Below are 13169 nucleotides of genomic sequence, written 5' to 3' on the forward strand. Positions count from 1 at the left end.
GCTTTTTTCCCAAGAATGGAGGCCAAGTCGGTGCAATGATTTATATATTACTCTGTCTGATCTTAATACATAAATACCTACCCTCACCCCTGTCCTGGAGTATGCTGGGGGCCAGGGGGCCTAGTCCCTGGAAAAGATAGACCTATATAGATTTGAAAAACAGCTCTGCCACACCTGCCCCTGCCACCCACCTGGGGTCCCTGGCCCCCAAAGCTGGCCCCTGCTCCCGGTGAGCCCTTGCCCAGCCTCTCGGGGTGGAGAGGGCACCAGCCGCCTTTGGCAGACAGTCGGGGCCCGTCGCTCCGTTGGCCAGAAGAGGAAAGTGAGCCAAAGAGGGCAAAGGTGGCCCCCTTGACCGGGCGCTCAGGTCCTTCGGAAGAGGTTGCTGAAGAAGCCGCCGGCGGGCCCAGGGCCCAGGCGCAGCGAGAAGCGCGGCGGGGCGCGGCTCGGGGCGGATCCAGCCACACTCAGCTCTTTCTGGCGTTGTGATAGCAGCTGCTGTCCGATGACCACCTGCATGTCGTCCTGCGGGCAGGGCGGCCGGGCCGGCGGGTCGGGTCAGCGTTCGGCCCCGCCCCTGCCGGCCCCGCCCCGCCCTGTCGGCCCCGCCGGCCCCGCCCCTCACCTGCCAGGCCTCCAGCTCTTGCGTCAGCGCCACCTTCTGGCGGATGGTGCGAAGCAGCTCCCGGGAGAGGGAGTCCCGCTCCAGAGAAACGCGGCTGAGCTCCAGGGACAGTTCCAGGGACCTGCAAGGGAGAGGGGCAGAGAGCAGGTCCGAGGGCGCTGGGGCCTCAGCGAACAGGGGTGGTTGGGGGCTCCTGGACCCAGGCGGGAGTGAGGCCGCTAATACCGAAACCAGGGAGGTTAGAGGGCCCTTGCGGCGGAGTGGGGACAATTATAGCACTCGCGTGAGGGAATCCGAAACCCAGAAAGGCCAGAGTGTCTTGGGGGCCTGTAGCCCCCCCCTGGGGCGGTGGTGGATGGTGGCAGATGCTCACTTGTTCACGGCCTCGTCCCGATCCGAGAGGGCGCCGCTTAAGACCTCCTCGGGATCCTCATGCGCCCGCAGTTCCTTCTGCCTTTGCAGCTCCTCCCGCAGGGACCGTAGCTCTTCCCCCTGCAGCGCCATCTGCGGACAGGGTAAGGTGCAGAAAGGCAGGTAGGCCCGAGTGTCCCAGCTCTTGCTCTTCTAGGCAGCCTGGACTCCAGCTCGCCTCCCTCCCGCCCCCTCCCCCACCCCCATCCCCGCGTGCTCCACAAACAACCCAGACAGCTGTGGTCCTGTGCTGGAGATGAATCTTCTGAGCACCTAGAGGGGTGGGGTTGGTCGGGGCTAGATGGGTGGTATAAGCCTGCAGGAAGGATGCATGGAGAAGCATTGGGAGGTGGGACTAAAGAGGCAGTGTAGTCCAGGAACTCTTCCTGGAGGAGGTGACATACAGGCTGGCTCTTCAAACGTGATTGCAAGTTTTTTGGGATGAAGGGCTATCCAGGTAGAGGGGAATTCGTGGGCAGAGGCTCCGAGATGTAGATGGGAAAGAGAAACTGACATTGAGAAGGGCTTTGCGTCCAGTACTATGCTTCCCCCACCTCATCCTGCAACCGGACCACTTCCGCCTCCTTCTCTTCCAGTATCTCCGCTGGGCTCAGGGATGCTCGCTTCCTGGGAGGCTCCAAGCTCTGCTCCTGGGGCGAAGGCTGGTGGCTGGATGCCTCTTGGGTCTCCGGGGACAGAGTGGCCTGTTCACCAAAGAAGCTAGTCAGTGCAGTGTCGAACCTCGTGGGAAAAAAAGGAGGGGCGGAGTCTGCAGCCCTCCTGGATGGTACGTGTGGGGGCTGGTGGGCCGAGAGCTCACCAGAGCATCTCCGCGTCTGTCCGCGTTCTGGTCTTGGTCCTTGTCGCTGTCGAGGCTATGGGCAAGCTCTAACTGCAGCGAGGCTCCCGAGATGTTGGCGTCCTGGAGGCGCGACTCCTCCTCCAGCTCCGAGACCCGCCGCTGCAGCCTCCGCAGCGCACTCAGTGCCTCCCCCGCCTCGGAGCGCGCGAGTTCCAGCTGCGACCGACCCACCACAGAGCGAAACAAGGGCGGTCAGCCAGGTGCTCCCGCCACCGGCATCCCGCGGCCGGCCCACAGGGGGCGCCGGCGCGCCGCAGAGAGTCAGGCAGCCCCGCGCGTCCACGCAGCCCAGCGCTGAAGTTGGCTCCCACTCCCGGATCGCTGGGCTGCCTTGGGCCGCGCAGTTCCCCTCGGCAGACACCAATTTCCTCCCCTATAAAGCAGGGCGCCGATGGGCGCCCCGGCTTCAAAGTCTCCCATCACCCTCCCTCCAGTCCCACCCCACCAGGTCACCTCGAAAAGCCCTACCCCCTCCCCCGACCATACCGGTCTACCTTCTAACTCTCTCACTAATGCTATCATCCAGCATTGACTGATCCTTTCTTGTAAGCTGGGCAATGTGCTGAGTGTCTCACACCCTTACCACAGCCATGTACCATTACCATCCCATCTCACAGATGGGGAAACTGAGGCTGGTGTTCGCAATAGTAGGAAGGGACACTGAAATAAGAACCCAGGTAATTTGACCCCAAAGTGCAAACTCCTGAGATCTCAAACATCAAGCCATACTGCCTCTTTTCATTTCCTTTCCTCCATTTTCACAGCCCAGACCTGGTCCAGGTCCCTATCATCTCTGCCCTGAGTTCTGGCCTCAGCCCCATCCCTGGCCGCCCAGATGCCAGTCTCTGATGCATTCTAAGAGTACTGCCCCTGCTCAGTAGCTTATGGCTCCCACTTGCCCTTGTGCTAATGCCTGTGCTCTTCTGGCCCAGGTGTTAGGGCTCCCAGTGACCCAGCTCTGGTGTCTTCTCCCAGGAAGCCCTGAGGCAGTGGCCAAGGCCCCAGCTAGATGCACCCGCCCACCCCAACCCTGCTAGTCACCTCCAGACTGTGCTCCCGCCTCTCCCGCCGTAGCAGCAGCAGCTCCTCATGGGTTGCCTGTAGCCTGCCCTGGCCCTTCTCCACCTCCTCACACAGACCTCGAATCTGGGCCTCCAGGTCCTGTCGGCGAGTCTGGAGCATCTGATTCTGGGGAAAGGCCTCAGAGCTGGAGTGGAAGAGCTAGGCCAGGTGCAGACAGCCCCCAGCCAGCCTTCCAGGCTCAATAGACCCAGCTGGCACTCACCTCCCCCTGCAGACACTCCAGCCGTGTCCTCAACTCTGCCCCAGCCAAGGCCTGAGCCTGGCACTGCCCCCGAAGGCCATCCAATTCTCTCTGAAGCTCCTGCTCAGTCTGGGAGGCCTGAAGGTGGGGGGAAGCAGTGGAGCCCTCAGCTGGCCCAAGCCGCAACACCAAGCCCAGTGCACCCACTCCCACCAGGACCCAGGTGTCTGCCCCTCCTTGCCCAGGGACCCGGGGTCAGGGCCGTCCCACCTGGGCCAGCTGCTGGCTGAGCCGGAGGTTCTGTTCACTGAGTTCACTGAGGGTGCGCGCCCGCTCCCGTCCGCTATCCTGCTGCTCGGAACGCTGCTCCCCAAGCTGGGCCCGAAGGGCCTCCACGTCCCCCTCCAGCTCCACAATCCTGGCCTCCCACTCAGCTCCCCGGGCTGCCAGGCCTCGGCGGAGCTCATAGTTCTCCTGCTGCAGCTGCTGTGGGGGCCGGGACAGAGGGTAGAGACAGGGAGAGGTGAGACTGGAGGGGACGCAGGGAGACAGACAGAGACCCAAAGAGAGTCCAAGGGGGGTCTGAGACAGGCCTGAAAACCAGAAACATGAGAGAGCTGGGGAGGAAGTGGGCGGAGGGCAAGACACAGCCTCAGACAGTAGAGGAGGAGGGGGAGCAATAGAGAGAAGCTTCCAGGAGGGGCTGACCCTGGGCCAGAGTTGGGCGGGGCTCCCTGATGCCCACTCACCTCTGGCTGCCACCAGGGCTTTTGGACCCGAGGGCGTAGGCACCGTTTCTGGCACCTGAGTCTGGCAGAATTGAAGCCTCGGCCCATGGCCTCACACACCTGCGTTCCAGGGGCTCTGGAGGTTCGGCCTCTGCCCAGCCTCTGCTTGGTCCCTCTCCCCCAGCTCCTCCTGGCCAGCTCCCTCTAATTAACCCTGGTCAGCCACACCCTGGCCCCAGGCCTCTGCCTGCCCTCCCCAAACCTGTCTAACCAGCAGTGGGATGCTCCTGGCACACCCAGATGCCCAGCTTGTGGAGGCAGGCAAGTCAGGGGGCCAGCGTCTCCCCGCTCCCCGTCATAGACTCTCCACGCAGGAAGGTGAAGCTAACCACAGCTGCTACAATAATTAGCAGGCATTCCTGCCAGGGCCTGTGCTAGCACTTTACCTATATTATTTTATTTACTCCATGAGACTTAGACTCCTTAACATCCTCATTTTACAAATGAGGAAACTGGGCCTCAGAGAGGTTAAAAGCCTTGCCCAAGGACACACAGTAGTTAGTGGAGCCGGGATTCTAACCCAGGCAGCCAAGCCCTTAACCAAATACTGTGGGGGCAACACAGCTCTAGGATGGAGCCCACAGGTTTGGGGTCCGATTGTCCTGGCCGGTGTCCTGCTCTGCTGCTGCTTTGTGGTCAGGCAAGTTCCCTAATATCTCCAAGTCCCATCCATTCATCCATCCATCCATCCATCCATCCAATATTTCCTGAGCTCACCCCGTTTTGGAGTCTTTGTCAGCAGTAAGTGAGACCACCAAGTTCCGTGCCTGAAGCAGCTTAGAGTCCAGAGGCAAATGGACACATGCTTGAACCAGGTAGTTTCAGAGGGGGGACATTAAGAGCTCTAAAGAAACCCTGGGAAGTGATGAAGAGGAGTTGTGTGGGGTGGGGGCTCTCAGGAGGAAGTGATGTCTGTTGCCTCCTGCAGGGCAAGAAGGAAGAGGGCTACAGCAAGGGGCAGCAAGTGCAAAGGCCCTGAGGCAATAAGCGTGGGTTGCTCAGGGAACTGAAAAAAGCCCCCCTCTGAGGAGGGACTGTGTGGCTGAGATGACTGACTGAGATGACTGACGTCAAGGAGGTCACATGGGGAGGAGTTTTGGTTTCATTCTAAATGTGAGGGGGAGCCACTGAGAGATTCTGGGCAAGGACTGAAATGATCTGATTTGCAATTTTTGAGGATCCCTCTGGCTTCCCCATGGAGAAGGGGCTCAGGGGGCAAGAGTGGAAGCTGGGGACCAGTGAGGAGGCAGCTGCAGTGTCTGGGGCAGATGATGGGGCTGCGGCCAGCTTGGAGAGACGATGAGAAGTGGGTAGACTCATAATCTAGTTTCGAAGAAGAATCAACAGGGCCTGCCAGTGTGGGAGGGAGAGGTCACAGAGATGTGCAGGCTCTGGTCCTGCAGCAGGAAGCTGGGGTGGGGACAGCAGGGGATGGGGTCATGGAATCCAGTGCCACTTATGTTGAAATGCCCATTAGGTGGCCAGATGGGGAGGGTGTGGGGCCGACGACATGGATACAGGAGTCAGTGGTGTCCAGGGTGTTTAGGGGACCAGATGTGACCCCCAGGGTGAGAGTGTGGCTGACCACAGCCTGGGCAGAGGGAACTGTTCATATCTCCCAGAGCCGGGTGAGAATTGACCGAGATGATGCATGGAAAGTGCTTAGCCCAGAGCCAGGCAGGGAGAGAGCCCAGGATCTGTTGGCTGGGATCATGCAATACTGCTGAGGAGACAGACCCAAGATTCAGAGAGGTCCAGCAGCTTCCCCAAGGTCACACAGCCAGGCAGGGATCTGAACCCAGGTCCTGTCTTGCCCTCAGAGCCCATGTTCTTAACCACTGGGCAACACTGCCAGGGAGGCTGGTCCCAGACCTGAACTGCTGTTCCAGAGGCATCCCCCTGCCTGGCTTTCCTCTCCCTGACCCCCTGCCTGGTCCCTCCCCTGTCCTCCATCCCCCCAGCCCTGCCCTCTGCTGTCAGCTCACTTCCTCATGCTCAGAGTGCTGGGCACTCAGCATCTCCAGCCGCCGCTGCAGCTCCTCATTGCGCTCCAGAAGCATCTTGCCAAGCTCTGCGGCCAACAACAGGTCTTTCTCCTTCTGCTGCAGCTGCAGGGCCAGGTCCTCGGGCTCCTCAGGCCTTGGGCCCCCTCCCAGGAATGAGTCCCGCTGCTCCAGCATGAAGGGGAAGAAGCCCTCATTGCCGCTGGGGGAGGTGCCCCCGGAGAGCAGCCCGGATGGGAAGCTGGGCCCTTCTGGGGAGCTCATGGTGCCTGCAGTGTCTGTGGGGACAGGAAGGTCTGTGGGGAGAGGTAGCTGCATGACACTCTACACCACAGCCCAAAGGGGTTCACTGCCCCGCCCCACCCCCGCCCCCACCCCCACTGGCCAAGACGTGGCTCTCCTGCAGTTCTTCACCTGCCTTACTGGCCCTCTCGGTCCTGCAGCCAGGGCCTCCCTGGGCCATGAAGGGTTAATGATCTGTGTCTTGGCTGTCCAGCTCCGTTAATGTCCCCAGGGTAAACTGAGGCAGGGAGAAGCAGGAAAAGAGCTGTCCAGCCTTCTGCCTCTGGCAGATGTTTTCTGCTCCCAGGAAACCTTCTCCCAGTGCTCCAGGACCACACGCCACCCCAGCGACAGTCCCCACTCCCCTCTTCCCAGGACCCAGCTGTTCTGGCTCCCAGCCTCTTACCAGCTGGGAAACTCTTACCAGAGCCCAGGTTCTTGGGACTCAGGACTCTGCGATGAGTCCAGCCTCTTCTCCCAAGAATACAGGGCCTTGGGAACTTACATGTCCTGAGCCCTTAGCCCCCAGAAATCCAGCACCCTCCCCTTCCAGAAGCCCAGGCCCAAGTTACCAGCCCCCCAGCCCTCCTGGCCCTTGTTTTCCTATTTTTTCAGGTCCCCATCCTTCTGAACTTAGGTGCCCGAACCCTCAGCCCACCCCTTCTGGATTGCTGGCCCCAGTCCCCCAGTTTCCAGGCCCTGAGCGAGCGAGCGGGCGGGCGGGCCGGCGAGGTAACAGGTTGTGCCAGCACTGCCGCCCGCCCAGCCACTCCAGGTTTCTGTTTACTTCCCGCCTGGCTTTGGGGATGGGAGCCTGGTGGCACTCCCCTAGGGCCGCCAGGGCCCGCAGTTCAGGGGCTCCAGGGCGCAGGAGGGAGGGAACACACGGGGCTTTCCTGGCATATTACCCCTCTCCAGCACTCCTGAGGTTCCCCCACCCCCTACGCGCAGGCACACATCTGTCCCTTCCCCTCCTCCCCTCGCCAGGTGTCCGACCCCAGGCCTACTCTCAGGACCCAGGCATCAGCTGCAGTCCCAGCCCAAATGCCCCCCGGCCAGACTGGGGGTCTCCCTGACGTGGCCTCTGCAGGCCAAACACCGCTCTGGGACTCAGGGATATCCCTCCTCCTCACCCCTCCCAGCACCGAGCTACCAGTTATTAGCACCTCAGCCCAGGCGTCAGGGTCCCCAGCGCCTCGACCCCCAACCCTAAGCGTCGGAAGCCCAGCCACCGCCTTCCTGCCTTCCTTCCTGCCCGCGTCCCCCGTTTCCCGGCCCCGGGAGTCCGGCCTGGCCGCCCCTGCCCCGCCCCATCCCCCACTAGCCCTCTCCCCGGCCCGGTCCGCCCGAAGCTCGAAGGTCCCCTGTCCTCGGCGCCCCTTAGGCTCTCACCCGACGACGCCGGGCTCTCTCCGAGGTACCCGTGGTCCCCAGTCCCCTCTTCCGGAGGCGGCGCCAGGTGAGCTGCCCGCACAGGTGAGGGGGCGGTGCCACGGGCAAAGCTGGGTCGCCCCCTGGTGGCCGGAATGGCCAGGTGGGGCCTAAAGAAAGTCGCCTCCACCCAGGTCAGAGCCAGTGACCCATCTTGCTGCCATCGGAAAACGACAGGGCCCATTAACTGAGCACCTGCTGTGTGCAGACCCCTGAGCATATATGTCAGCTCCTTTCCTCTCACAACTGCCCTTGTGGGATAGGAAATTATTAACAATAACAACAAATCTAACATGTATTAATGCTAAGTAATATGCTAAGTAATAATATCCTCTTATATGGGGATAACTTGTTTACTTTCATGACATCCTAATGAAGCAGGAACTACTATTATCCTCATTTTACAGATGAGGAAACTGAGGGCCAGGGAGAATCTAACTTGCTTGGGGTCACATGGACAGAACTTGAATGTGAGCAGCACAAGTGTGACTTCAGGGTGTGTGCTCTTATGCTGATTCCCGTGCTGTAGGTGACAGCTAAAGTGACTTGCCCGTAACCACACCTTAGCCTGTGCGCCTCCCAACTTGAGGCTCTCGGTTCCCAGGCTACACAGAGTCAGAGGCAGAGGCCTGGGTATGGAGACTGGGAGGATCCAGGCCTGGGTTCTGGGGTCCAGCCCAGTGCAGCCTGGGCATGCGGGGGATGCCCCTGCCGTGGCCTGGTGGCTTGTCAGGAGTCCCCTCAGACTTCCAGGGCTCCCTGGGTCCCTGTAAAAGGGGTTGCTGGCCTGGTGAGTAGGGACAGATGGAGGGCTGGGAGCAATGGTATGCTGGTAACACTTTAACAACAGACTCTCTGGGGAAAAAGAACGCCCCGATTTGTTGCTTTTGCAAATTTCTGTGCTGTAAGTACTCCCTCCAAAGCTGATTTCAAGCTACTGATGTGACATCCTTGAATGTGGAGATGGGCAGAAATGTCCATAATCAGCTTTTGCCAGTACCAGCTGGGTCCCCTGCCCCTCTGGCTGGGGGGGTCAGGGCTTCTGAGTCTTGGAGGACTGGAGTCCTATCTGGCTGAGTCTTAGAAAAACAGGAGGACGATGGGAGCTGGGACTCCTGACTTGTGGGGAAATGGATGCAAGGATTCCTTGGAGGGGTGGTTCGGGGGCCGGGACTACTGCATCCGGGGATGGGACAAGGTTTCTTGCCAGCACAGAGCAGGGGTACCAATTACATTGCAAAGGGGTCTGTGGGCTGCCTTGCCTGGCAAGGCCACTACATTCTCCCACAGCACCTGTGGGACAGCCTGGCAGACTTCGGAGGGCTGGAGACACCCTAGCCTTGCCTCGGTGCTGCCACCTGACTCCCTCCAAATACCAGGACCACCCGGGGCCCCAGGTAAAAGGAACCCACACTCGACAAGCCTTCCCTGAGCCCCTCTCCTGCCAGGCAGGGGGTGAGCTCACCTGCAGATGAAGTGCTCAAGGCCCTACTCCCAAAGGAGGTTCACAGTCCACCCAGTAGGTTGGAGGAGGTGTAGACCTATAAACCAGAAAGGCACCAATAAAACAAACAGCAAAAGAGCTTGGCTCTCGGGTGCTGGCATCACATGGCTTCAGTCCAAATCCCAGTTTGGCCACATGTCAGCTGTGTGTACCTGTGCCATTCAGCTGACTGGCCTCTGCAGCCCTCAAGTTTCCCCATCTGTAAAATGGAGGCGATCACAGTTCCTAGCTTATGGAGTTCTGAGAATTCAATGAGGGTGAAGTACCAGCGCTTAGGCTGTGCTCGTGATCCTCAACAGAGCCCTAAGAAATGACTCACCACATGTATTACAATGCATTTCATCCTCACAGCAACCCTATTAAGTCATTACCATTCACAGACAGGTTACCAGCTCAGGGAGGCAAAGTGATTTGTCTGTGGCTGCATGGCCGACCTCTCATCCCAGCTTGCCTGGCTCCCAGCCCCAGTCATTCTTTGGACATTTGAATCTGGCCTCCAGCCTCCCTGCTGGACCTGAGTCCTGGCCTCCAGCCCCTCCCCTGTTCCCCAGCTCCCCTCTCCCAGCCTCCCTGCTGATCACAGGTGAAGATGGATAAGAGGGACAGAGTGGCCCCAGGGAAGCCCTAGGGATGCTGGGACATGTCCAGATAAGAGCAGGGATGATAATAACCCAGCCCTCTGGTCTCCAGCCAACCCCCAAGCAAGCCAGCTTCCTGGAGCCTCCAAGCTCTGGCTCGGCCCTGAATGCTCTCCCCCACCTTCCTAACCACCTGGTGGGCCCCTAGTGTTCCGAGTCCTGGTGTCTCCTCCCTGGGGAAGACTCCACAGACTTCACAAGGACTTGGGCAGCCTCTGCTGGGCGGTGGAAGCCAGCAGAATGCCCCACCCCCTCCACTGAGGCAACCCAGGGAATGGCGCACTTCCAGACCAAGGCGCCTCCGGGCTTTTATGACAGATACAAAGTCTATGAACAATAAATAGTATTGTTTGGGGCATTTAAAACCTTCCTATAAAATGTTTTGCACTGAATACATTGTTCTGTAACTTGCTTTTTTTCATTTAGCCTGATATTTCCAAGTTTTTTCCCAACTTAAAAAAAAAAAATTGGCTTTATTGGTAGGTATTCATTTCCTAGGGCTGCCATAACAAATTTATGGCTCAAAAAACAGAGATGTATTGTTTCATAGTTCTGGGGGCCAGAAGCCCGAAATCAAGGTGTAGGCAGGGTTGGCTCCTCCTTGAGCCCCTGACAGGCATCTCTCCCACACTGCTCTCCCAGCTCCATGGTCCATCACCCAGAGCTCCCCGTGCTCCTTCCGCAGGTCTTATCCCCTGGCAACCACTGATCTGCTCTACTTTGCCTCTTCCAGGTTGCTCTCTGAATGGAGTCGTGTCTGATGTGTAGTCTTTTGTGCCTGGCTGCTTTTTTAGTTCCCCAGCCAGGGATCGAACCGGGGCCCAAGGCAGTGAAAGCACCAAGTCCTAACCACTGGACCGCTAGGGAAGTCCCTGCTCCTGGCTGCTTTGACCCAGCATAATGCTGCTGTGATTCATCCATGTCGTACATATCAGTGGAATCAATAGGGTTGAGAAGTTTCAAATCTAAAGGAAAGTTGCTGAAATAACACAATGAATACCCTCCACTTAGGTTCCCAATGGTGGACGTTTTGCCACATTTGCTTTCTTGCTCTCTTACACGACACACACTGGCACACATTTTACTAAACCGTTGGCTACTTCAGCTTGCATCTCTGAGGACGCAGATATCCCCCTACATAATCATGTACCATTATCACATGTGATCAACTGAACATTTCTCTTTAGACCCCTTTCATCTGAAATACTCCCCTTGCCTTCTTTTTTTGTTTGTTTTTTAATATTTATTTATTTATTTTGGCTGCGCCGGATCTTAGTTGTGTCCCACAGGATCTTCTGTTGCGACATGCATGCGGGATCTAGTTCCCTGACCAGGGATTGAGCCTGGGCCCCCTGCATTGGGAGCGCGGAGTCTTACTCACTGGACCACCAGGGAGGTCCCACTCCCCTTGCCTTCTTATGTGTCTTTCGGGATATTGGCTTTTGGGGGAAGAATACAAGTAGCTGTTTTCCAAAATGTTTCTCAGACTTATCCAGGATAATGTATTTAGATTTAGTTTGTTCTTAACAGCTGTAAGGTATTTCATCCAATGTTTATGCCCCGACTTATTTCTCCACTCTCCTATCAATGAACACTTAGTCTTCTGGCACTTCTTCAACATTATAAACAATGTTCTAATGCACATCCTTGTACATAGATCTCCATGAACACTTGGATGGAAATTTTATGCTGTCATCATTCTAGAAGTAGAATCAGTGGGGGGAGGTGTTCCAGTGATCTCTTGCTGGGTAATAACTATCCCACCATTTAGAGGCTTGGAACAGCAAGTTATTTTTTTAAAATTATTCTTTAGAACTTTTTTTTTTTTTAATTTATTTTTGGCTGCGTTGGGTCTTCATTGCTGCACGCGGGCTTTCTCTAGTTGTGGCGAGCGGGGACTCCTTCGTTGCGGTGCGCGGGCTTCTCATCGTGGTGGCTTCTCTTGTTGCAAAGCACAGGCTCTAGGCGTGCAGGCTCAGTAGTTGTGTCACACGGGCTTCATGTGGGATCTTCCCGGACCAGGGCTCGAAGCCGTGTCCCCTGCCATTGACAGACGGATTCTTAACCACTGCGCCACCAGGGAAGCCCAGCAATTTGGTTTTCTCTCTCACAGTTTTGAGGGTTGGCTGGGTTCTGCCGGGATCTCATGCAGTTGCAGGTAAGATGGTGGCCGGAGCTGGAGTCATCAGATGGTTTCTCCGCTCCCATGTCTGGCGCCTGGGCTGGCTGGCTGGGTCAGGTGGGACGAGATAGCGTTTCTTTCTTCACGCAGCCTCTGCACGCGTCTGCCTGGATTTCCTCCCAGCGAGGCTATCCCGGACTCCTCAGGTGGCAGCCGACTTCCCCAAAAACGAGGTTCCAAGAAGCCTGGGCAGAAGCTGCCGGGCTTCTTAAGACTCAGAAGTTCCCAGAACCATCACTTCTACAGCATGCTACTGGTCAGGCAAGGCACTGAGTCAGCCCAGGTTCCAGGGGAAAGGAGTGGATTCCACTTCTCCACAGGAGGAGTAGAGGAGAATTTGCAGCCATCTTTTACCTACCACAGAGGTTATGCTCTTCAGTTTTATTAAATATCGCCCAACCGGTTTCCAAAGGGTAGGTATGAATTTACACTCTGTAATCAGAAGTCCAACTCCATTTTTGATGTTCGCTGATAGCCTGAAAGCCTCAGGCTTCCCTCTTCCCTCTTGTGTCCCACATCTGGGCAAGCTGATAAGAAGGCCCTGATGCTCGCTCCCTTGCACAGGCGGGAAATTGAATTCAGGAAAGCCCTGGCCAGTGTGGAGGGGCCCTCAGCCCAGTCTCACCCTCTGACCACAGTGAAAGCTCTTCCTCACTCTCTGAAGCCATTTCTGACCTGCTTGGGAACCTGCCCTGCTCCTCCCAGGAAGCCTCATTATGTGAGTCATCAATCTCGTCCTACTCTCTTGCTATGTGTGACCTCATCAGTCTTCACCTCTGAACCAAATTTTGTGTGAAGGGTTTGATCCCATCACGGAGCAACCAGGAAACACACTCCTATCGGCAGAGTGTGAGTTTCATCTAGCCCGCGTACCTGGTTAATACTTGGCATCATCAGACTTTTTAATTTTTGCCAATCCGATGACAAACATGGTGTGAGATAATAGAAAAAATATATATCGGTCTCTGCCCTCAGTTCCTGGTACAAAGCTCCTGAAATCCTTGTAAATAGGGATGCCAGGAGAAGTGAGGTTTTCATTAAGTTGGTGTCAGTGAAGTGGGATTTGCTAGAACTCATGGAAACATATGGCTTGGGAAGAGAAAGGATAAAAGGGCAGGGGAGACGGAGATTTTGATTCCTGGTGGCCACGTGGTCACCCATGGTCTGCAGAAGCAGCTG

The 13169-nt window shown here is 57.2% G+C and overlaps 1 protein-coding gene across 9 annotated transcripts; it reads right to left on the reverse strand.

Annotated features, from left to right (window-relative positions):
* Positions 1 to 27: 27 nt before the first annotated feature.
* BICDL2 (BICD family like cargo adaptor 2) lies at positions 28 to 7728 on the reverse strand. Of its 9 annotated transcripts, none has more exons than XM_036824162.1 (11): positions 7628 to 7728; positions 6368 to 6473; positions 5936 to 6231; positions 3433 to 3648; positions 3184 to 3300; positions 2940 to 3086; positions 1857 to 2054; positions 1591 to 1740; positions 999 to 1129; positions 626 to 746; positions 28 to 525 (listed from the first exon to the last, which is right to left on the reverse strand). In XM_036824162.1, exons 2-11 carry the CDS (start codon positions 6414 to 6416, stop codon positions 364 to 366), a joined length of 1587 nt encoding a protein of 528 aa, XP_036680057.1. In that variant the 5' UTR covers positions 6417 to 6473; positions 7628 to 7728; the 3' UTR covers positions 28 to 363. The 9 variants fall into 9 exon arrangements, with proteins under 9 accessions (XP_036680057.1, XP_036680052.1, XP_036680055.1 ...); XM_036824157.1 differs by having other exon boundaries at positions 5936 to 6249; XM_036824160.1 differs by lacking the exon at positions 7628 to 7728 and adding an exon at positions 6660 to 7449 and having other exon boundaries at positions 5936 to 6249.
* Between the last annotated feature and the right edge of the window lie 5441 nt (positions 7729 to 13169).

This window comes from Balaenoptera musculus, chromosome 15 (assembly GCF_009873245.2).
Source record: "Balaenoptera musculus isolate JJ_BM4_2016_0621 chromosome 15, mBalMus1.pri.v3, whole genome shotgun sequence".
Classification (NCBI taxonomy): Eukaryota; Metazoa; Chordata; class Mammalia; order Artiodactyla; family Balaenopteridae; genus Balaenoptera; species Balaenoptera musculus.